Consider the following 23,477-nt stretch of genomic DNA (forward strand, 5'->3'; position numbering starts at 1 on the left):
CTGTGGTGTATAACTGGAGTTAGTGGGCGGGGCCGCAGTCCTACCCGATGTCTGCCCCCACCCCACTGCTGGGGCCACAGTCAGACTGGTGTGTGCCTTCTCTTCCCCTCTCCTAGGGGCGGGATTCACTGTGGGGTGGCGTGTCCCGTCTGGGCTACTTGCACACTGCCAGGCTTGTGTTGCTGGGGATCTGGCGTATTAGCTGGGGTGGGTAGGCAAGGTGCACGGGGGCTGGAGGGGCAGGCTTAGTTCGCTTCTCCTTAGGTGATCCACTTCAGGAGGAGCCCTGTGGCAGCGGGAGGGAGTCAGATCCGCTGCCGGAGGTTTGGCTCCGCAGAAGCACAGAGTTGGGTGTCTGCGCGGAGCGAGCAAGTTCCCTGGCAGGAACTGGTTCCCTTTGGGATTTTGGCTGGGGGATGGGCGGGGGAGATGGCGCTGGCGCCTTTGTTCCCCGCCAAGCTGAGCTCTGCCGTTCGGGGGCTCAGCAGCTCTCCCTCCCTTTGTCCTCCAGCCTTCCCGCTTTCCGAGCAGAGCTGTTAACTTATGACCTCCCAGACGCTAAGTCGCGCTTGCTGTCGGAACACAGTCTGTCCGGCCCCTCCGCTTTTGCCAGCCAGACTCGGGGGCTCAGCTTGGCCGGCGAGCCGCCCCTCCGCCCCGGCTCCCTCCTGCCAGTCCGTGGAGCGCGCACCGCCTCGCCGCCCTTCCTACCCTCTTCCGTGGGCCTCTAGTCTGCGCTTGACTCCGGAGACTCCCTTCTGCTAATCCTCTGGCGGTTTTCTGGGTTCTTTAGGCAGGTGTAGGTGGAATCTAAGTGATTGGCAGGACGCGCTGTGAGCCCCGCGTCCTCCTACGCCGCCATCTTCCGGAACCCCCTTCCAATAAAAAACTCTCTGTATTTTTCTTAATGACATTTCATTTGCCCACTATCCCTACCTCTAATTCCGACTAAGGAAATCCATACTCATCCTTGAAAACCTTTTCTTCCAGAATTCGTTTTCTGATATATCCAATAAAATATATTTTGCTCATCTGAACTCACAAAGTATATTAATACCTCTTGAGTAATCCTTATTATTTTCTTCCTTATTCTGTAATTTTTCTGTACTTTCCATATTACCCACAAGACACAAGGGTCTTATAACTAAGGAAATCTTAATTATTTTTGCATTTTCCTCCATATCTAGCATATGCCTTTCACAGAAGAGATGTACAATAAATTAATGAATACTTAGGGGCTCATTTCCTAACCTCTGAGTTTGGTATTAGCAAAATTTATAATCTGGGTTGATATTCAGATGGTTTGTTCTACTACAACCATAGTGGCTACTTATTGCCTGTGTACATTCTAACTGGTTGGAGCCTGTGCTATACTCATTATCAATATTTTTTTTCATTAGCGTCCCTTTATAATAGTCTCCTTTGAAATATATCTTTTGGGGCCCTTACCTGAAACAACATTCTTAGTATTTGGGCTAGATACAGTATTTGGGAGCTCTGAGTTGCCTAATTTGGTAGCTCCTGGGGAGGGGACATAGGCTCAGTGTGAAAGATTTATAATTTAGGCAACTAATCATGCCATTTATTAATATTTTGATTTTATAGTGAAGAATATAAGCCATCACCTCATTTTGTTGAAATGCTGAATTGAAAACACTGCATTAGAAGCACAATTGTAGATCTCTGTATTTTACATACCATAATTTCCATCTGTAAGTTATAATAATGGAGATGGCAAGCAGAGCAGTACATCTTTGCTGTCTGTGGCTGACTCTGATTTCACATTTTTTGGCTATTTCCTCTTATTTTACTTTACTTGATAAAAATAGTCTTCTTTATAATTTGATTTTTCTGATTTTATCTCATCATGTTGAAACGGAGATTAGAAAGGAGCAAGGATGTTGGTGTTGACCAGGGAAAGTATAACAATATAAAGTCAATGGGGCATTGAAAAGGAACCAAATAAGGTACCCAAGAAAGTGACAACAAAAGGAGGTCAGCATGAAAATATGATCTAATTAGGAAGTCAGAAACAAAGAGGGAATCTGGGGAAATCCCCAGTTCTGTTGATTTTAGAAAGAGGCAAGCAGGCAGGAAAATTTTTGGCAGACTTGCCAACTCTGTGCCATCCTCCCCATCTCCTTTGTTTGAACTTTGATGCTGAAGATGTTTTACCAATCACTGCCACTGTCTGCTTCTAGTTTCTTTTTACTGCTGTACATTTGCATTGGCTGTAGTTACTTGAAATGTCTGCCAGGACTAGATGCGCTGATATTTTTCACCCTGTGTGTTCATGGAGGCATTCTAGCTACAAACCAAAGGAGGCCCCAATTTAGATTACTTGGAATGAGTACTGTAAAATTATGCAGTTTGTGAATCTACTGTTGGTATTTCACAGTTGATGACACTGTATCCCTTGAGTACCAAACTCACAGAAATCCCATGGAATGATCTCTCTCTTTCTCAGTACAATCTCTCTAGAGTCAGTATGAGATGTGAGACTAATCAGACAGGGGCCTTAGCAAATATATTTTAAAAATAAACAGCCTAGAAATATAATGCAGTTCTCTTATGGCACAGAATAACATGCTTATACTTATCAGCTGCTTAGCAGAGAACTGAATCAATAAAAAAAGTTATTTCAGTTTGCTTTTTTACTATTAATGCTTTGAGAGTTCAAGAAAGAACAGGGAAGGTTTCTATTTTCCTTAAGAGGTAGAAGGGGTCTCTGATAGCATGATAGGACTTTCTCATTTTACAGATAAAGACTGAGGATAGATGGAATGGCTGCTTCATAGGTACAGATTAGTAGTGCTCCTAGTATTCTGCTTTGCAGCATTACCTTAAAAATTAATATGAATATACAAATAGAGATTTTACTTTTCTTTCCTCCAGTCTTTCACTCTTTTTGTAGGCCATCTCCAATGTCTTTATATCCATCAAAATTCACCCAAATGCAAAAAAGATGAACATAACTTATATTCTTGTCTTCCTCCATAAATTTCATCATTAGCACAAGCTTTCCCGACAGCTCTGTACTGGGCTCCACTTCCTTTTACTGGTTTGTTGGAGTATCGTGGTTTGAAAGAACTACCACTTTCCATTCTGAAGACATATTTTCCAGCCCAAATACAAAATATTTTTTGAATTTCAGGCTATTCAAGTCAAATCTTATTAATCTAAATTAAGTAGAATTTACATATTTACTATTAATTTTCCTTTTTCCATTTACTTCTCCATATAGCTCCATAGCCCATGAAGAGGACTTTTAAAATTAAAACACCTAATTTCTTCTTCTTCCAAAAAAGATATAAATTAAAAATATAGAAATTTCCTTAAAGGAGGTGGATAGCTCAGCTTGGATTATTCTGAAAGGAACTATTACTTCCTCAGCCATAGGGTATGAACAGAGAAAACAGACAACTTTCTAGTACTATTTGAGTGAGGAAGGCTATTTGGCTTGTTTTTTTGTTTTTCTTCCCCTGAGATCAATTTTCATAATCTGGTTTTACTACTAATTAAAAATACATGAAAAAGGGGTTCAGATGCTTTCAGACTTTTGAGGATCTTAGATTATCTGTTCTTCTCCTCTCTTTATTAACATGGAGAATGGAGAATGGATTGTACTACAGAGCCAAAATAACCTCTAGAAAGAAGCATTGTTTCAGTTTCCCTAATTTGTGAATAGGCAATGTGACATCCCTAGGGCCAATTACTTTTAGTAATTTAATTTCATTTATGGTTTTAAGCCACATTCCACCCAAACCACATGCACATAAAATAACAATTAAAATATTTAATATGAAACACAGCTGAGTCCTTGTTTCTGAAAATTCTTTCAAAGTCTTTAGTTATTTGAAGACACTTTTACCAAGTTGAAACTTGTGATCACATAGACATAGAAGACTGTTGAGACTTTTTCACACATGAACTGAGATCAACTGTTAAAAAATATTCATAGGGAAGGTTTTTCAGAGAGTGGTATTTGGCTAAGAACATTCACATTTTATAATATCATGTAGGCTAGAATTGATTTTTACCTTGATTCCTTGGAATTCGCTTTCTGCGGTCTCGGAATGCTGCACCTGATTGTAGGGCTTCTAGAAGATTATCCATTACTCCAGTCTCATCACCCTCTGGAAGGGAAAGGAGAAATCAGAATTAATCTTGGGGCAATTAAAGTTAAACCACAGGAAAATAAAGGGAAAAACTCCTGTCAGATTTACATAATATCCTTAAATTAAAGACATATATCTGTTTAAGCATAATGGATCCTGTCAGTTTCTGGCCCCATAGACTACTTTGCTTATTATGCACCATTAAGCAAAATTCATGCCAATCCCACTGTTCTTTCAACTTAAGGACCTTGTCTTGTGTATTATTGATGACACACTCAGTATGCAAATAAACAGTAGCTGATCAGCTACTGCTGCCTTCCTGTTAAGATTCTTTTAAGACATTTCTAAGCAAGAAACCATGGACCTGGCTTAATGCAATCAATGTGCAGGGCGTGACTTGATGAAGCGGAGCTACACAAGGTTAAATACTGATTGTATTAATACTTTCAGCATTCAACCGTCATCTGCTATTATCTCAAAAGACACTATTTTCAAAACACATTTGCATTCAATTCTACCTAATCCATATCCTTTACCCGTTTCAAAATGCTGACATTGTACAAAGAAAAGGTGGCCAAATCATTTGAAAGCCTGCAGTTTATATTTGAGAGACGTTAGCCAGAGTCTCATCATCCCTTTTAGAATGCCATTGTGTTTCTAATTTTTTCTTATGGGAAAGAACTGTTATGATTCCATGAGCTGGGTATTCAAAAGATGTACATGGGAATTCCTAATGGAAATGCACTTAAAACATTTTACCCTACTCTTATCTTTGACAATTCTGGCTGTCAAAACCCCTTTTAAGATTTATGAGAGCATTTGCCTCAAGGTGTTTATTGCCAGGAACTCTTCTACACCGTGGACAATCCACAGTGAGCTGGGGTCCATCTTCCCATTGGGCCTAGCTGATGATAAAAAGGATCCTAACTAACTGGTTAATTTGAGTGGTAGCTAAATGGGTGGGTCTGGCATAGAGGACATTTGTAGGCAGAAGGGTTAAGAGAAGAAGGCAGGAGTGAGGGGAAAAAAAACTGTTGCTGATGCTATTCTAAAGTTAAATGTAAATCCTACTTTGTTTAAAGAATGACTATAGGGTGTCAGATCACAGAAAAAAAATCTCTTATAGGGCAAGAACAAGCTAAAACCTTTTTTGATTATGCCCTTTATTTGACTTGAGATTTCTTCGATGTTACATCAATCATTTCTTCTTTTAAAGTGAATTCACTAGGACATAATATTAAATAAAAAACAAAGGGAAACACGGAGGTTCTTGGGTCTAATATTTGGTAAAAACAGAAAAAATAAAAGGAAAATAGAACCCCAATGATTAAGCATGGGAAGGGGATTATGCACATTTAGGAATATTAAAGCTGCAGACACATCCAAACTGTCATCTGCTCTCTATAACAGAAAGAAAAGAGGAGCTGAAAGTAGTTTGGCACGGCTAGAATGTACCTGGGAGAATTACATTTTATGCAGTAAGCACTTTACATTTGTTGTATCTTTTAAATTTTTAAAAATGTTTTTGTTTATTTTTGAAGTAGATCGAGAGAGAGAGAGAGAGAGAGCACATGAGCGGAGGAGGAGAGAGAGAGAGAGACACAGAATTTGAAGCAGGCTCCAGGTTCTAAGTGGTCAGCACAGAGCTGACATGGGGCTCCAACTCACGAGCTGTGAGATCATGACCTGAGCCAAAGTTGGACGCTTAACAGACTGAGCCACCCAGGCGCCCCTACATTTGTTGTATCTTTTAATCCAACTACACATTGAAATAGGTTTTATTTCTGTTTTTCAGCTGGGGATACTGAAACATAGAGTTAAAGCATCTTGTTCCAGATCACACAGCTGGCATGTGGAGGGGCCTACGTATGAACCCAAGTCAGTCTGACACCAAGACCAGCCCTCTTTGTATGCAGTTAGCAGAAGACAAAATGGAGTAGGCATATGGTGACCAGATGGTAAAAGATCATAATTCTATGATATGGGTTTGAGTACTATCCTGTAAGTCAACACTCTCCCATAGAGCTATATAATGCAGGCCAAAAATGTGAGCTGCATAATTTTAAACTTTCTAGTAGCCATATTTAAAACATTAAAAACAGATGAAATTAATTTTGATATGTTAAATAAATGTTTAACTCAATATATATAAAATCATTTGTTTTTTACATTCTTTTTATCAGATTAAGTCTCAGAAATTGAGTGTGTTTTTATTTTGGCACATTTAACTTCAGATTAGCTACATTTCAAGTGCTTATTATTTTTATGTAGCTAGTGGCTGCTCTATTGGGAAACATAAGCAATAGGAAGTGACTTGATCAGACTTACATTTTAGAAAGACTTATCAGACAGCACTGTGGAAGATGACTTAGAGGTTGGCATTAATAGAAGGAAGGGAAATGGTCAGGAGTATAGTATAAATGAACTGAGCTAAAGTGATAGGAGAGTGAATGGAGAGGGTGGATACCTTGAAGGTATTAATATAGTTAATAAGACCTGGCTGAGAAATAAACAGGTTTGAGAAAATATGATTATTTTTTGAAGAATATTTAGGTAGAGATATCCAGTAAGCAGTTGAAAATATGAGGCTGAAACCCGGGAGTGAAGTCTGGGCTGAAGCTAAAGATTTGAATACCTTTGGAAGATGCATGAGATCACCCTGAGATACTATATGAAAAGAGAAGAGAGCATACGATGCAATTCCTGAGAACCCCAATTTTTATAAAGCAGTCAGGAGAAGTAGAATTTCAGAGAAGACAAAAAAAGAATTTCTAGAGATATAGAAGTACAACCAGAAGAGAACCATAGTATAAATGAATTTCATGTATTCTTATAAAAATAGTCATTATAAATACTATGTAGAAAAATAAATACATGTATAAAAGTGAAAAAAGCAGACTACAAAACAGTATTTATATGTGATTTTACATAAATAATGTGCAAACATTAAAAAAATATAACAATGATAAGGAGGCCATTTCATTAGAATTCTTCAATGTGATTATATTGTATATATACTAAAAAGATGGAACAAATATGATATAGAGAGGAATTAAAAATAAATCCCTTTACTTAATTAATGGTTGCCATCTGACAACACCTGTCAAAATACTATGCTAGATTACCATTTCTAAGCTTTTCTTTTTTTTTTCATTATTGTTTCTCTCCTCCCCCTGAGGAGCCTTTTTAGATATTTTTTTCCTCATCCCTCCAACATTTAAATATAATACAACAGATGTACAGCATATCTGTTTATATAGTGTAACCCTTTGGGGGCCCACAAACAATTGTAATATCTAAGCTTTTTCTCTGCCCACCTCCCCAAGAACCAATATTTATCCACTTGGAGGTGATATACTATCTCTGCTGAGAAGGCATGTGCTAAGTGGTTCTTAAAAAAAAAAAAAAAGAAAGAAAGAAAAGAAAAGAAAAGAAAAGAAAAGAAAAGAAAAAGAAGGCCAGGTCTCTGTAAATATCATTGATATATTAAAAGAAATAAATGTAGGTTTCAGTCTACTATTACTTTTTCATTTGCTCCATAACTTTTCATAGAGTTGAGAGATTTTCCTGAAATACCTAACCTGAAGGAATGAAGGGTTTATAAATATATCATAGAACTGATTTACATTTCAGTTACTCTTCCTAAAACAAAATGGAAGCTAACATGATCATCTGAAAGACATTATCCTTCATTTTAAATGAATTTCAGTGAAATTTGGTATGTGATTGAGTTGTGTGAAGTTGATAATTCACTTAGAATTTCCAAGTTCATAGAACCATTAATTCTTACTTAGATGTGATTTGTAATGAGTAGCTGTTTTTATTTTCTATTTCTTGGTCTATGAGGTCAAATTCAGGAAAAAAAGTGTCTTTTTTTTTTCCATTGGAAAGGAAAATAGTTTTATTGAATTGCATAGAAAACTGTGTTTTCTTACATCTTTCAATACTTATTTACTGAGTGAATGAATATCAAGGAAAAAATTGGTAATGCTTTTTGGCCACTAAAATGGTAATATATGGGCATGTCTGGAAGTAACAATTCAGAGGCAAGTTTCTGACATTTGATCCTGAAATTAGATCACAGACAGTATTAAGGAGCTAGCTAGGCAGGTTACATGCAGTCCAGTGGGGCTCTATGTGAGCTACATATCTTTGGGTAAAATGAAAGGCATGCACTGTACCTTCTATTTCATGTTTCCAACAGTGTTGGTCATGCAGTGGATACAGAATGCCTGCTGACCTCAAATTTTCATCGTCAACATTTACCTGTGTTGTGTTGACTTAATTTCCCCAAGAAGAGTTTGGAGATGCCATAGATTAATATTAGCCCTAGATAAACTAAGTTATCTCTGGTACACCTTTGTGCAAGACTATTCCCCAGTGGCTAGCACAAACTTATTTAGAGGCAGTTCTCTGTGGGCTTCTCACATTTATGTGCATTTTATGAGCACAAGCATTGATGACCTTTCTTCTGGACTATCTTTTTATAGTGAACAGCCTTGAAAGATATAGTGTCTCTCTTCAGAGCAGAGGGTAGGTCTGTTTGTTTTGAGGACAGATTATATTTCCCTCTAGGGTAAATGTCAGGCAGTTTGCTTTCATTTTATTATAAAGGATTTGGGTTCCCTAAAACCAGGTTCCTCAGAAGTAATATAAAGCCATTGTATGCATAGCATCCACCTGAGCTCACCTTGGCATCACCATGGGGGAGTTGGAAGGCAAGAGAAAGCAATATGAACATGAAGTTCACACTGCTGGCTGTACCATGAATGACAGAATTCTTTGTCTCTGACCCAGGAGCCTAGTTTCTTATGTAAGCATTCCTAAAACTATGGCAGCCTGACTTGTTACCATACAATTGGGGTAAAATCTCTGCCCCTTCAAAGTTTTTCAAAGTGCTCTGAGGGGCACCTGGGTGACTCAGTCAGTTATGCGGGTTAAGCATCATACTTTGGATAAGGTCATGATCTCCTGGTTAATGAGTCCAAGCCCCATGTCAGGCTCTGTGCCGACAGCTCTGAGTCTGGAGCCTGCTTGGGATTCTGTGTACCCCTCTCTTTCTGTCCCTCTCCCAGTCACACTCTGTCTCTCTGCCTCTGTCTCTCAAAAATAAATAAACATTAAAAAAAGAAAATGCTCTGAAATCTCCTTTCTTTTTATCAAACATTTTAAATTACGATATCCCTTATTTTTCTAAGAACCTAACAGTGCCTTGGACATTCCCATTGCCTAAGACCCAACTCCAGTTCATTACTCCTCAAAAATGACTAAACTAAAGCCAACATTATAAAAATTATTTCCTAAGATCCTAACATCATGGGCATATGGCTTTAATTCACTATTATAGCCTCCTTGAATTCTCAATTGTATAATTAAGGCTTTCTGGAAAAGCTGAGCTGCTCAAAAGTTGAAGAAGTTATCAAAAACAAATCAGTATAAAATGACCCAAAAGAAACAAAAGACTTCTTACTGAGGGTAGGACCCTGCCATGTGAGCCAATACTTACAGAGACTATATAATTTGAAAATTTTTTTTAATGTTTTTATTTTTATTTTTGAGAAAGAATGAGAGAGAGTGAGCGAGCATGAGTAGGGGAGGGGCAGAGAGAGGGAGACACAGAATCCAAAGCAGGCTCCAGGCTCTGAGCTGTCACCACAGAGCCTGACACGGGGCTTGAACCCACGAGCTGTGAGATCATGACCTGAGCTGAAGTCGGATGCTCAACCGACTGAGCCACTCAGGCACCCCAAGACTATATAATTTTTTTAAAATAAAGCTATGGTCTCTGTGGGCCTAGAAGAGTTGGGGAAGACTCATGGAAGAATGAGGGCTTAAGTTAAGCCTCTGAAAACATTACATTAAAAAAAGGTTGAAGAATGACTGGTTTGAAGACACTAAAATCTAGATGTATTAACTCCTAGCACACACTCATGTGCTCACTTGCTTGCTCTGTGTGTGTGTGTGTGTGTGTGTGTGTGTGTGTAAGTTTATAAATATTGTGATGCATAGATCTTAAGTATACACTTTGATGAATTCTAACAAGTACCTATACCCGTGTAAGTACTACCACAAGCAAGATATTGAAACTTTCTATTACCCCGAGAAAATTCCCTCTTGCCTCCACCACTAAGAGGCAATATTTACTCTGATTTTTATCATCATATATTGGCTTCACCTGTTCATATCATATAATTTTTAAGAGGGTAAAATGTGTCAAGGTTGTTTTGAATAAGTATAGCTACCTGAAGTCAAACACGCATGGTCTGCATGATAAACCACAGGGAGAACAACACAGTTGAAAGGTATGGGAGTTATAGTTGCATAGGTAAGATCAGAGTAAAGTTCTAGAGGGCTTTGGATATCAAAGTAAGAAATCTGAATGTGCTTCAAGGGACTCTAAAAAGCTAGCAAGATAGTGACACGATAAAGTAACATTTAAGGTCAGCCTCATAGTCGTACACAAAATGGACCAGAGTAGGAGAGAAATCAGTTATACAAAGAATGAAATTTAATTTGTAGTGACAAATATTATTCTATGCATATAATCCTGGGAAAAATTTTGGTATTATTAGTGAAGGACTAAATAGAAAAATAAAATTGGTTTTGTTAGCAAGGTCATGAGCAGTAGTAAATGGAAATTGTCAGTGTAAGAAGGCAGTGATAAGTAGAGTACAAGAAAAATCAATGTTAGATTCAATCTTTTTCACACTATCTGTTATTGTCCAGATTCAGACCACACTGCAAGATGGGTTTGTAGATGGTACAAAATTATAAGACTTCTCACCTAAGAAAAAAGAAAGAAACAAAATTCCTTCTCTGGGATCTAAAGAAAAAAAAATGAAGGCCCAAGGCTAAAAAACATCTCTTATAATTCAACAAAATAAGAGGTAATAGACTTAGTAAATGGCAAATACAGTATGGTGAAAATAACACAATGTGCTACAGGACCATAATATCTACATGTAAGAGTAATACTAATACCACACATAAGTTAGAAATACAGTCAAATCATTTGGCAAGGCACTGTATCAACAGATATGATAAAACCTTGGCAACTTGTATTGAAGTCTACAAACATCTGGAAAGCCTATACCTGATGTGAGATTTTTGTTAGTTTGTGGTTTAGTTGGAAGTGAGTGAAGAATGAAGAAAGTGGTGACTTGGAAAATCAACAGATGGTAACTAAGATAATAGTCTATGAAGTTATTTATGGCAATGAAAAGTATTTAAGAAAATCAAGATACTACTTCAAAGAGATTAAAAGAGGGCATACATAGAATGTATAAAGTTTTACAGAAAATAATGAAGGCAGATGTTCCTGGCAAAAAGAAGAAAACTTTTAAGAGGGAAAAAGGACACAGGAGCTCAGAAGAAATTACCAGAAACCACAGGATGAGTTAGGGGCAGTGTAGTAATTACATTACATGGCACTTGAAACTTTGTAAAACAAACAGAAAAATGTTATGCTCCCAGGTTGAGGCCTAGCACAGTGGTACCTACCAAAAAACAAAATTAATCTCAGAGCAACTAAAGATAAAACTACAGGGAAAAATGTTGGTTAGAGAGTTAATTCATTCTGTTATCTCATCTCCTTGCCAGAACAGGTAATTAACAGTTTCCTATAGTGAGGCAAATCATCAGATCATGGATAAACCTCATAGTGAATACTACTCTTCCTTAACAATTTTAAGGTTAATGTTTTAGGTACAATTTATCATGAAATAAATAATGTATTAGGGATCACAAGATAAATGGGCATTCTGCTCCCAAGTGATTAATGGTGAAGGATGAGGCAATTTCTCCACAGGTTTCTACATGGTAGGTGCTACCTAAGTTTATTAGGGTAACTTAACTGGTAAGTTAACTTTTCCTGATGTATGTGTACCTTAAAGAGAAGCTTGTTAACACAAATGAATTAATTTCTACTGGTGGAGTTTTCGTGAAGGAACTTTTTTGGCCAGGGGCACATTTTTGACGGCTTGTCTATGGTAAGATGGATTGATAGTAAATGGAAGTTAAAAAAAAAAAAAAACAATGTTTATGCATATTCATTTTTTTCTAGTTACCTGTATGTTAAAAGATGAAGAAAATTACACATTCTATAAATAAAGAAACACCCAATAAACCTGAATGTTAGTGCTTACCAGAAAACCTCTATTGATGCCTCTGGTAAAATATCTCACATTCAATATTTTAAATAATTAATATTTCAAAGAAACCTTTGAAACACTGTGTGTATCTTATCAGAATCAATCATTTACTAAGGGCATGGAACACTTGTGAAGGGAAAACTATGCAAAAACAAATTTGGAAGAAGAATAAACTTAAGTCAATTCAAAACCATCCACCAAAGGAAATCTAAGTACTTTCTGAAAAGACAAAAGAAGGCCGGTTTTGGAAGTAGGACTATTAGTAATGTCTGTGATTTATTGAGAGGTTTCCATATGTCAGGCCTGTTTTAAGGGATTTAAGTTGGATCTCCATAACAACTTATTTTCAGGTAAAGAAACTGAGGTATGTTTGTAAGTAACTCATTCAAGGTCACATAGGTGGGAGGTAAGAGAACCAGCATTAGAACCTAAATATGTTTGAGAGAAGGTGTGGGCAAACTATAGTCCTAGTGGTCAAATCCAGTCTACCACCTGTTTTTGAACAACCCACATTCTAAGAATGGTTTTCACCATTTTAAATGGATTTTTTAAAAGAATATTTGTACTACATGAAAATTTCATAAAATTCAAATTTTAGTCCTTAACCTTTATTGGATGATTGCCATGATCATTCATTATGTACTGTCTATGGCTGCTTTTATGCTACAACAGCAGAGTTGAATAGTTGAGACAGAGACATTTTGGCCTGTGAGGTCTAAAATACTTACTACCTGGCCCTTTACAGAAAAGGTTGGCTCTAGAGTACACATAGTCAATATCAACATCATGCTGGTATAGATACCTGTGGAGCTCACAATTTGCCTCTGAGATGCTGAAGGACCTTGGCAACCTCTATATTAGTAACAAAAGTTCATCAGGGATAGAAGGTAGGAAGGAACACAGTCAATGTCAGCCTTCTTGAAATTGAGATGTCTCTACTTAGAGGACCAAAGCCAAGAATGAGACAGGATAATGAAACAATTAATACATACATTTCTATGTGGCATTACATTTAAGAGTCCTTAAAGTCTAGTTGCAAAACAATAGTTACAAAAAAAGTAGTTTTTTTCAAAGGTCAGTGGAAGACCTGCTTTCCTAGTGTTGATTTCATGTATAAAAACCAATCTTTGCCTGACATGGAGTAATTAGGCTTCTTTACAGAAGACCCAGCTCTTTATCTATGGACTTTAACTAGAGTGTCATATCAGAATACAATACTGTATAATAAGCCTAACCATTTTATAAGAAATACAAACACAAGACTAGTGATGAAGAGAGGGAAATAAATAGTTTTAGCTTGCAGAACACCATCATGAGGTCAAATGTATACTTGTATTTTCTTTAGTGCCTAGCGCAGGTGCAAGGTAAGTGTGGAATGAAAGTGACTTTTCAAGAATGGCTCTCATGAGAGCCCAGTCAGGCAGTTATAGCAAATGTTACACACCATGGCAATAATGGCAGCCTACCACCAAGTATAAAAGTTTTGTAAATGAGGGAACAGGCACTCTTAATTGTTGATGCTGGGAGTATAGGAAACAAGTGGACAATTCCTCAGTTGCTATGCAACGCTCAAATTGTGGTGTTCTTCCTGTGCTTACTAGATTCTTATAGAGGGTCAACTCTCCAGCCAGAAAGGCAGTAACAACCTCACTCCACTTTTTGCAGAGGAACTTAACTGTTGCTTATCAATTTTTAAAGCACAAAGGAGTCTCACCTTGTATATTTGTGTATGTTTCTTTGGCCACGTGTTTTTGAGTGCCTGGAGAGTGCACATTGTTGCAAATTAATTTCTTCTTATTACAACTACCCTTTTCAAGTTGAGTAGCATATTATAACATTTTTTAACATGGTGATACATTTTTGGAGAGAGAGAGAGTGCATGTGAACAAGTAGGGGGAAAGGGGTAGAAGGAGAGAATCTTAAGCAGGCTCCATGCTTGGCACAGAGGTGGGGCTCTATCTCAGCTAAGATCATGACCTGATCCAAAATCAAGAGTTGGATGCTTAACTGACTGAACCACTTAGGAGCCCCTAACATGGTGATATTTCACACTTCAGCTTTTTTTAAAAAGGCATGTATAAACCAACTGCTTTACTGAAAAGTCTCAATTCAGTAAAAGTATACATATTAAATTGTTTTTTGTTTTTTCTACCACTGTTCCAAGACATGCCATGTCAAATATCCCTTTCATGTCTCTTAATAACATTTGGCAAGATTCCATAATTTTCTGGTTTCAGTTTAAATATCAATTTACATTTGCTGCAAGGGGTTTCATTCCCCCATTGCTGGTTAGTCTTCTAGACCCAAGTACCTGAAGGGGAGAACGGGTGGTATAATCAGTTCCCCCACTCACTCCCTACCATACCTTACTCTCATGGAGTAATTAGATCCACTAATGGGGTGGAGCAAGGAGGCAGAAAAATGAAAAGAAGGAACTTCTGTTATTTAACTGGCTACTGGTATAATCCTCTTGATGAACATGTTAAATGGCTTATAAGAAACAAAGGTGAGGGGTTAGTGTAAAAATGTACGCATAAGTAAAAAGCAATAGGAAACAGCCTTTAGCACCTCATCAAGAACTGAAACACCAGTCAAGATACGATCATAGCTCTAACCCTCTAGCTACAACAATAGCCCTAGTCATCTGATGTTATTACTCTATTACCTTGATGTCCATTCATTCATACTTACCATGTGCACCTACTCTTATTATTTGTTTTTATTTTCTTTTTTGCCATTTTTGAACTAATTCTCTTTCTTTGTGTCTTTGAGTGCAAATTCCCCAAGAAAATCAAATTGATTCAACCAGTACAGAGTAGACTTTTGGGAGAAGTGTTTATGACAGGCTATCTCTTATGAAATAGACCAGCCTATAGATGGTTGTCCTTGGGTAAAAAATAAATCTCTGGCCCAATTTGAAAGCAGAGGAGGATCATATAGCACAAAACATAGTCAGTAATGCTTAAGAGGCTGCCTATTGCTGCTTGTCTCATAAAAGGAGCTGAATGCATATACTTCTGATATGCATTATCATAACTCAATAGTGTAATTTACATTGATGTTTCAAAATGGGAGAGGGAAGGATTTACCTTTAAGCCTTGATCTAAATCCATCAATAATTTCTAAAGAGGAGTTCAATAATCTGCTCTAGGAGAGAGTCAGTCTGACTCTGAGCATGGCTGGGTACTTTCTCAGTCAACTAGAATAGCTTGCCCACCCTGTAATCTCACTGCTGTCTCCTGATGGAATTGAAACAAGCTGCTGAAAGATAATGATTTAAAAGTAGACCACAGTGCCGCTGGACAGTGGCCTTTCTTCTTTGGACGGTGAGAAGTGATCAGTTTCAAGGCTTTTAGTTGCTTTCTACGATGTAGATGCCTTAATTCGAATCCCTATTATTAATTCATATTCCCATTACAGGTGCAAATTATCAGCTACTCCAGAATAATATTATTTACAAAATTTCCCATCACCTGAGACAACATGTCTAAGACTGATTTAATCACCCACAGATTTCCCCACCCAACCACACTCCTAATGACTTATCATCCCAATTTTCTCATTTCTTATTATTCCCCAGGCTTGGAACCTTCATCTCCAAATTCAGTGACTAAGCTGTGCCACTTCTTCACAGGCTATCTCTCATAGAATCAGAGTTTCTTCTCCCAGTCTAACATTCATCCCTTAACCTGGACTACTGATACATGAATCAACTTGGTGAATTCTCTGTTTCTATTTTCTCCTATTACTAAACTAGAACTCTAATCACACTATCTTCTTTTCCAAGATTCAATGTCCATCAGATCCAATCCAAACTCTAATGGCCTTATTATTTCCAGATTTTTTCTTTGGCTCCTCCAACCACACAGCCAGGCTACATCTCTTTATAATTCTGTACTTATCCTGAATGTTCACACCTGTATGTCTTCACTCATCTACCCAATTTAAGAAATAAAGATTAATGTAAATACTAAGGAAAAAAGCAACACAAAAAAGACAGATGTTTTATACCTTCAAGTTTAAATGGATAGAGCTTTTAGATAGATTATTATATGAATATTCTTTAGCTCACCAGATCTATCCAAGGATTTAAATTCCCAGAGTGAGTGCTATAGAAACACTATAGACCTAAATTCAGGTAATTTAGACAATTTATACAAATACATGTTAAGAATATTCTGCTCTATTAAATAATTAAAATTTAGATAGACCTTAATTACACGCTTTACTAAATAAAAGGAAGTTGGTCTTCAAGAGAAAAAAATTAATTTCAAAATAAATAAATAAATAAATAAATAACTCCCTAAGGCAGATATTCATAGTAAATTTAACATACTTTCCACTACCACTTAATTGAATCCAACCTTTAAGTTAAAAAAGAAGACATATTAAAAGTAAATTGGTAATTGTATATTAAGTGGTATTGATTTTTGGTGTTTCAAATAATCGAGGCAATAGTGATTAACCTCTTCATTACTTTATAATGTTCATCTGAGAAAAAGCAGCCCTTCCAAGTTCAAATTTTCTAACATTGAAACCCACAGAGCTCCTAAAGACACAGGGCAATAAAGCATAGGGCGCTTCATAGAGGAAGTCTATAATTACAGATTACTGAGTAAATAATATGGATGCCATTGAATTACATAAGAGTCCATCCATTAGTAGAAAATGGTATAGAGTTACAAAATTAGGCACCAATATCCCAGAGATATAACTATGTCAATTTCTGAACATTATGTGGTCCTTTTAAAATGAAGTCATTATGGATGAAAACTATGCTTTAAAAACCTGCTAAAAGCTGGTAAAACCAGATAAAATACTGGCACTTAAAGAATGGGCATTTCTGGGGCATCTGGGTGACTCAGTTGGTTAAGCATCTGACTCTTGATTTTGGCTCAGGTCATGATCTCAGAGTTCATGGGTCTGAGCCGGGCATTGGGTTCCACATGGACAGCGGCGGCTGCTTGGGATCCTCTCTCTCCCTCTACCTCTGCCCCTCCCGTACTCATTCTATCTCTCTTTCTCTCTCTCTCAAAATAAATAAATTTTAAAAAGATTCTCAAAAAAAAACCAAAACAGAATGTCATTCCTTGGAGCTTAGTTTCATAAATGCTTTATTTTAAGTTGATGTGTCTACTTGACCTCTGCATTTGAATTTTCGTTTTAAATTCAAAAATTCCCATGGATTATATCATATGCTATTTTATGAAATAACCTGCCTCTATCTAGCTATTTTTGTGTAATTCCTGTCTGTAAATACTGTTATATTTTTGTTGAAATGGATAGAGTTGTGGTCAGAGACACACTTGCAAATAGACAATTTCTTGCTTGGGTTTAAGTAGAAAAGATTTACAATTTCACATTTGTTTCAAACATGTCTCTTGGGACAGGAGGCTCAAAGGAGAAAGCAGGTAGGACTTAGATGCAGTTAATCAGCACTGTTTCAATCATACCCTCAGCATATTCCTTATTTAGTTTTTAATATCTCTTTCAAGCTATCAACACAACCACTGGGCATGTACTCAGCAGATAGCACTGTGCAAACAAACAAACCAAAAACCAAAAACCAAAAACCAAAACTATAAGGCATCCTCCTCAGATGCACTGCCACAAACAAGTAAATTGTGTATTTCTTTCTCTTTGTACTCTAATTTAAAAATTATACTGATAAATTACCTGAGATAAAGATGTAATTAAGGGAAGAACCACTGACTTTATTAAATAAAGGATATTAAAGACTGTGTATTTTGCTTGTTCACTGAACAGAAATAATTTTTAATATTCATAATTATTTTTCCTCTTTTAGATAAGTAAAAATATATTCACAAACAAATATCTGTTACTTTTCAAAAATGGGATTAAAAAGTGTTATCTGCCAAAAAGACGGGAGAGTGAGGAGATTACTAAATACTCCTTGGCAAATATTTAGGACCAGGTGATATTTTGTTCTTTCTATGATATGTTCACCTAAATTCATCAGTAAGATCTGCATACTATCTGATTTCATTCAATTGTTTATTTCCTATTTATAACCTAGATCAACAGGGGAAAATTGCAATCCACAAAGAAATGATAAGGATCATTTTTTACTTAGTACTTCTGTGACAGCTGGTGATTATTAGTATAAGGGGAATTTATCCCCATCCTTTAGAAGGAATACACTATTGATGCTTTTATGATGTATGTAATCCTGGGTCTTCAACAGGACTATGATTTCTATTTCAGGAAAAGGAAGAAAAAAATATGATTTCTTTAAAGCAATTACCTATCTTGTGAGGCTTTAAAAATGTCATATTTGTTTTAGTAACTAAGCATTCACATTAGCACTATCTTCAACAAAGGAAAATTGAGAGAATTCTATTTATTGTTGAAATTTTTATATCACGTCTAGAGAAAGCTATATTAAGGTGTATAGAGTGAGGAAGAGGTCTCTTCTACCTCAAAGTCAAACCTGAAGGAGTCAACATGTGCTGAATGGATTCATCATCCTCATTTAAGAAGTGATTTGGAATCAGGTTGCTCAGGAAACCTTGTCAACATCCAGCTCTAACCAAGATATAACAATGTCTCTTAGCTGTATTAGAATGACCAGGACATATTTACTTGGAACAATAATAATGAAAATGATAGATTAACCAACCACACTGCATTTTCTCTGAAGAGATACTATGCAAACTTAAGGAATGCATCCACAGGAAACTCAGGCTGATTAGGTGACTTCATTTAGATCTGTTTCCCAGGGTGGCCCTCTATGAACAGGGAATGGGTTTTCCTATTTTAACTCTCCCTTTTTTTAAAAAAAATATTTTTGAGAGAGGGAGAGGGAGAGGGAGAGGGAGGGGGAGAGAGAGAGAGAGGGGGAGAGAGAGGGAGAGGGAGAGGGAGAGGGAGAGGGAGAGAGAGAGAGAGAGAGAGAGAGAGAGAGAGAGAGAGAGAGAGAATATGAGTAGGGGAAGGGCAGAGAGAGAAGGAAAGAGAGGATCCAAAGCAGGCTCTGCACTGACAGCAGAGATCCTGATGTGGGGCTCAAACTCAGGAACGATGAGATCATGACCTGAGTTGAAGTTGGACATTTAACTGACTGAGCCATCCAGGTGCCCCTGGACTCTCCTTTTTAATGCCAAAATTCTGCTAGAAAATTCTCTTAAATGTCAAACTTAGTCTGTAAATGATCAACTAAGACAGACTATGAGTTTCATGTACAATAAAAAGTGGTGAAATAATAGGATATTATCTTTTTGTTTTGAGAATTATACAATTTTTATTAGATTGAACCATGTGAGGTTACCATTTTTTATAGGCAAAAGAATGGCCAAAGAGCAACAATTTCATATGGTTCAAACTAATATTCAGGATATAATGAAGACACTTGAACTATGACCAATTCTCTAAGAAATATTTCAAAATAGAAGAGGGGTAGCCAAAAGTGAAAGATTGCACAATGCAAAAGGCTATAACAATGAAAATATGTATTTCAAATTATTTTCTAAAATGCATAACTTTAAGGGCACAGTCTAATAGTTCCTACATTCCATAACTACATCCTCTATGTTCTAACTTTGTATGAGTCATCAATACAAGATCAAGCCAGGGTTCTGCACACAGTTGGCCCATCCTTTCTTTCGGCTGTTATTTTCATGGTAGAGATTTTTCACTGAGGTCAGTAATTTTTGCTTCTTTCCCTAAAGCTTAGAAATCATTGTGTAAGATCTCCTAGAACTCTGTCCCTTGCCCCCACTTGAGCACAGAGATACAAGGCAGCTTATCTTGTCATTTTAATGAAACATCTTTGAGGTATAATTTCACTGGGGAGAAATTTAGAAATCAAAGCTTAAGTAGGGCTTGTGAAAGTAAGTTATGCAGTACTGAGCAAAATACAGTCTCTAGAACTCATTTTTTTCCCTCAGCAAGCATTAATGAATGTCAAGCCTTTATAGATTAGTCAATATACTTAGAGATAGAGAATGCATATTTGTTTTTCCAAAACCTTGATACAGTCAGTACCTCACAGAGAACTGAACAAATAAATCTACTCATTATAGTATTTTTCAGAAGAAAATTCAGCAATATTTGCAAAAAAAATAAAATTTATTTTTTCTATAGTGAGCACATGAAATAATGACAATTGTTTCAATATTACCTAGAATATCAATTTATCTGCCACATTTGTGCTCTTATTAATTATAGTTTTATTTTTGTGTATTATAACTTATCAGATAAGGAAACAAATCAACCAACTTAGTTCAATCAAGCATCTAAATATATTTTTCATGCTCTTTGTCATTTTAGTGAGTTTCTTAGAAGAGAATTCCACCATGACTTTTATAATGCCAGAGAATGCATATTTCCTTTTGATAAAAGAAGGAACTTTCACACTCAAAATTCAATTTTGTTTCCTAACATTTACAACATGACACAAACATATGGTAAATAAAATATTTTAATAAATCTTAGAGCCTACAAATTAAACAGTGAGGGAAGCTCTGAGCATGCTGTGAATATACTGAATACTAAAGAGTATCTGAAAGATAAAAATCATTTACTTTTTAAGAAAAACTAAATAATTCGTTTTTCATTAAGAAAGAGAAACATATGCCACAATAATGGTTAACCAAGATATATATATATATATATATATATATATATATATATATATATATAAAATCTGCATATATATATCATCTACATATATATCTGTATCTGTATCTATCTATCTATCCACACACATACATACATACATATCAGAAAGGGCTGACAAATGCACAAATGTGATTACATGGTGGAATATATTGTTTAGGAAGTCTTCTTTCTATTTTCTCAACAAGAATATAATTAAATTTGGGTTCAGCAATAAAACACTTTGGGGGCACCTGGATGGCTCAGTTGGTTAAGTGGCTGACTCTTGCTTTTGGCTCAGGTTATGATCTCATGAGTTCGTGGGTTCCAGACCCCTGTCAGACTCTTCGCTGACAGTCTGGAGCCTGCTGGGGATTCTCTCTCTTTGCCCCTCCCCCCCCTTGCATGTACACGCTCTCTCTTTCTCTCTACATAAACAAAAAAAGGGAATAAAACACTTTGCCTGAAGTAAAGGAATGAGACATGTAACATACTTTCAATAAAAACAAAAGAACCATCATTGCATTCAAGACCAATGGAGCTTGTGAAGACTGTAAGTGCAGTTGTTATTTTTCTGGACGTCTCTCACTATATAAGGATTATTGGTGCTATTATACGTTCCTTCTCCTGGGACATTTACAAACATGCTGTCTAACCATTTGTCTTACAGAGTTACATACAGGCATACCTTGGGGCAGGGAACTGACCCAGATAATCTAGAGAGCATCTTAATGATTTATGGAAACCAAATCACAGAAAACAGATTCAAAGGATTGATATTACTCTAAGTGAACTTAGCATCAAGTGCAAACTGACTCAGAGATAATGCTGCAGGATGAAATACCATGAGCCTTTTTACACTGCTTACAGAGAACATGGTATAAACTGTCTATAGGTACGATGCTTTAAGCCACTAGGGAATAAAAAGGAGAAACAGGAATCTCTTTGGCAAAATATGTGAGAAATTTAAAGCTTTTTGCTCAGAGTATGTGAAGTATTAATCAGAGAAAAACATTCAAATCTACTTTAAAGACAGATGAGAACTATTTCTTAACATATCACAAGAGGGCCAAAGAAGATTGTTTTTGATGGAAGTTCTCATGGGAAAATCTTCCTTTTTTATTTACTACAGAGATCATACTGGAATTGATGAGAAAAGGTAGATATTTTGAATAAATAAAAGAGGTCACTTGCAGGAAAATATATATATATTTTGACACGGATTCTTGCTAAATGTTTTTCACATTTATTCAAGTTAAAATGTTCATTTTGTTCCATGAACAAAGGGGTGCAGAGTTTGCTTCTTTCATTAACTGTATCACTTACTCAAAACATAGGAACAGGTTCATTTGTTACCTGAAGCATATATGAGAACATTCATTAAGTGTAAACAAAAGGCCTTAAAATATAACAAATAAAGAAAATTAAAGAACAAGTATACTAATAATAAGGTATACTTGCTCTTCAATAGATGTGTTCTTAAACAGCTATAGAATTCATTGTCTATCTCCTCCCCAGGACCAAAGAATTCTATTCTAATATAACAGGGACATTACTAATTAAGAAATTCTTTGGCAGTTTGTTTTACAAACCACACACACACACACACACACACACACACACACAAAACACAAATGATCATTCTTTAGTAAATCAGTTGCTTTACTTCATTTTGGTATGTTGTAGTATGAAAAACATGATGATATCAATCTATCAAAGCCATATTAGATAACACAAAGACTCCAAGTTCCCTGTAAACTTTCAATGCCAGGGATTTCCTCCCTCTTTGCCACCGAAACTACTTGATTCTGATTAATCATGTCACTAGCAGTAGTTTCAAAAATTATAGGAATGCAAAGCTTGGAAGATAAGCCTCTCATTTTCACATGTATAATAATATGTCGTGACTAAATTTAAATAATTGAAAACAGCTTTAAGCACTAGCAATATGGAGTAGTATAGTAGAAAGAACAGTTGGCTGAGGCAGGCTCTACTCCAGGCTCTCCTTTTTACCACTGAACTAGCTTTATGACCTTGAGCAAGTGATGTTCATGTCTCCAGTGGCATACTTGTAAAATAAGATGAATCTAGTCATTGGACTCAGGGATTCTTAAATGTTAGTGTGTATCAGAATCACCGGCACAGCTTATCATAACATGGATTGCTGTCCCCATGCAATTTCTTATTCAGTATGTGTGGGTTGAGGCCAGAAAATCTGCATTTCTAACAAATCCCAGATTACGCTAAAGCTGCTGCTCTAGGGATTATACTTTGCGAACCACTTCCCTTGGAGAATGCCAAGAATCTGAAGTGCAGGAATCTGAATTCCTCCTCTGTGGTATTGTTCCTGAGGCAAGTGCCCAAGTGTCACAAGGTATCAAAAAAGAAATGCAGTGTTCTTTCAAATGAAGAAACTCAAACTGTATGATGGCAGTACATTAGCCTGCCAATTAGCAACAGGGATGGGAGCTATATTTAAAAGGCATGTTTGCTGATGAGCTCATCCAGTAAATCCATATCCACATTTACTTTTTAACATATTGAAGTAAAGTTTTATTGATTTCACACACATTTCCATACCTATCAAAGCACA

At 36.5% G+C, this 23,477-nt stretch overlaps 1 protein-coding gene across 1 annotated transcript in view; it reads right to left on the bottom strand.

Annotated features, from left to right (window-relative positions):
- Positions 1–23,477, bottom strand: part of DIAPH2 (diaphanous related formin 2) — a 1,007,297-nt gene that overhangs the window by 203,789 nt on the left and 780,031 nt on the right. The window contains exon 27 of the mRNA XM_081793317.1: positions 4,041–4,136. Within this exon, the coding sequence (XP_081649443.1) occupies positions 4,041–4,136 (96 nt within the window). The remainder of the gene's footprint in view (positions 1–4,040; positions 4,137–23,477) is intronic.

The sequence above is a fragment of the Panthera onca genome, chromosome X (genome assembly GCF_046562875.1).
Source record: "Panthera onca isolate mPanOnc1 chromosome X, mPanOnc1 haplotype 2, whole genome shotgun sequence".
Classification (NCBI taxonomy): Eukaryota; Metazoa; Chordata; class Mammalia; order Carnivora; family Felidae; genus Panthera; species Panthera onca.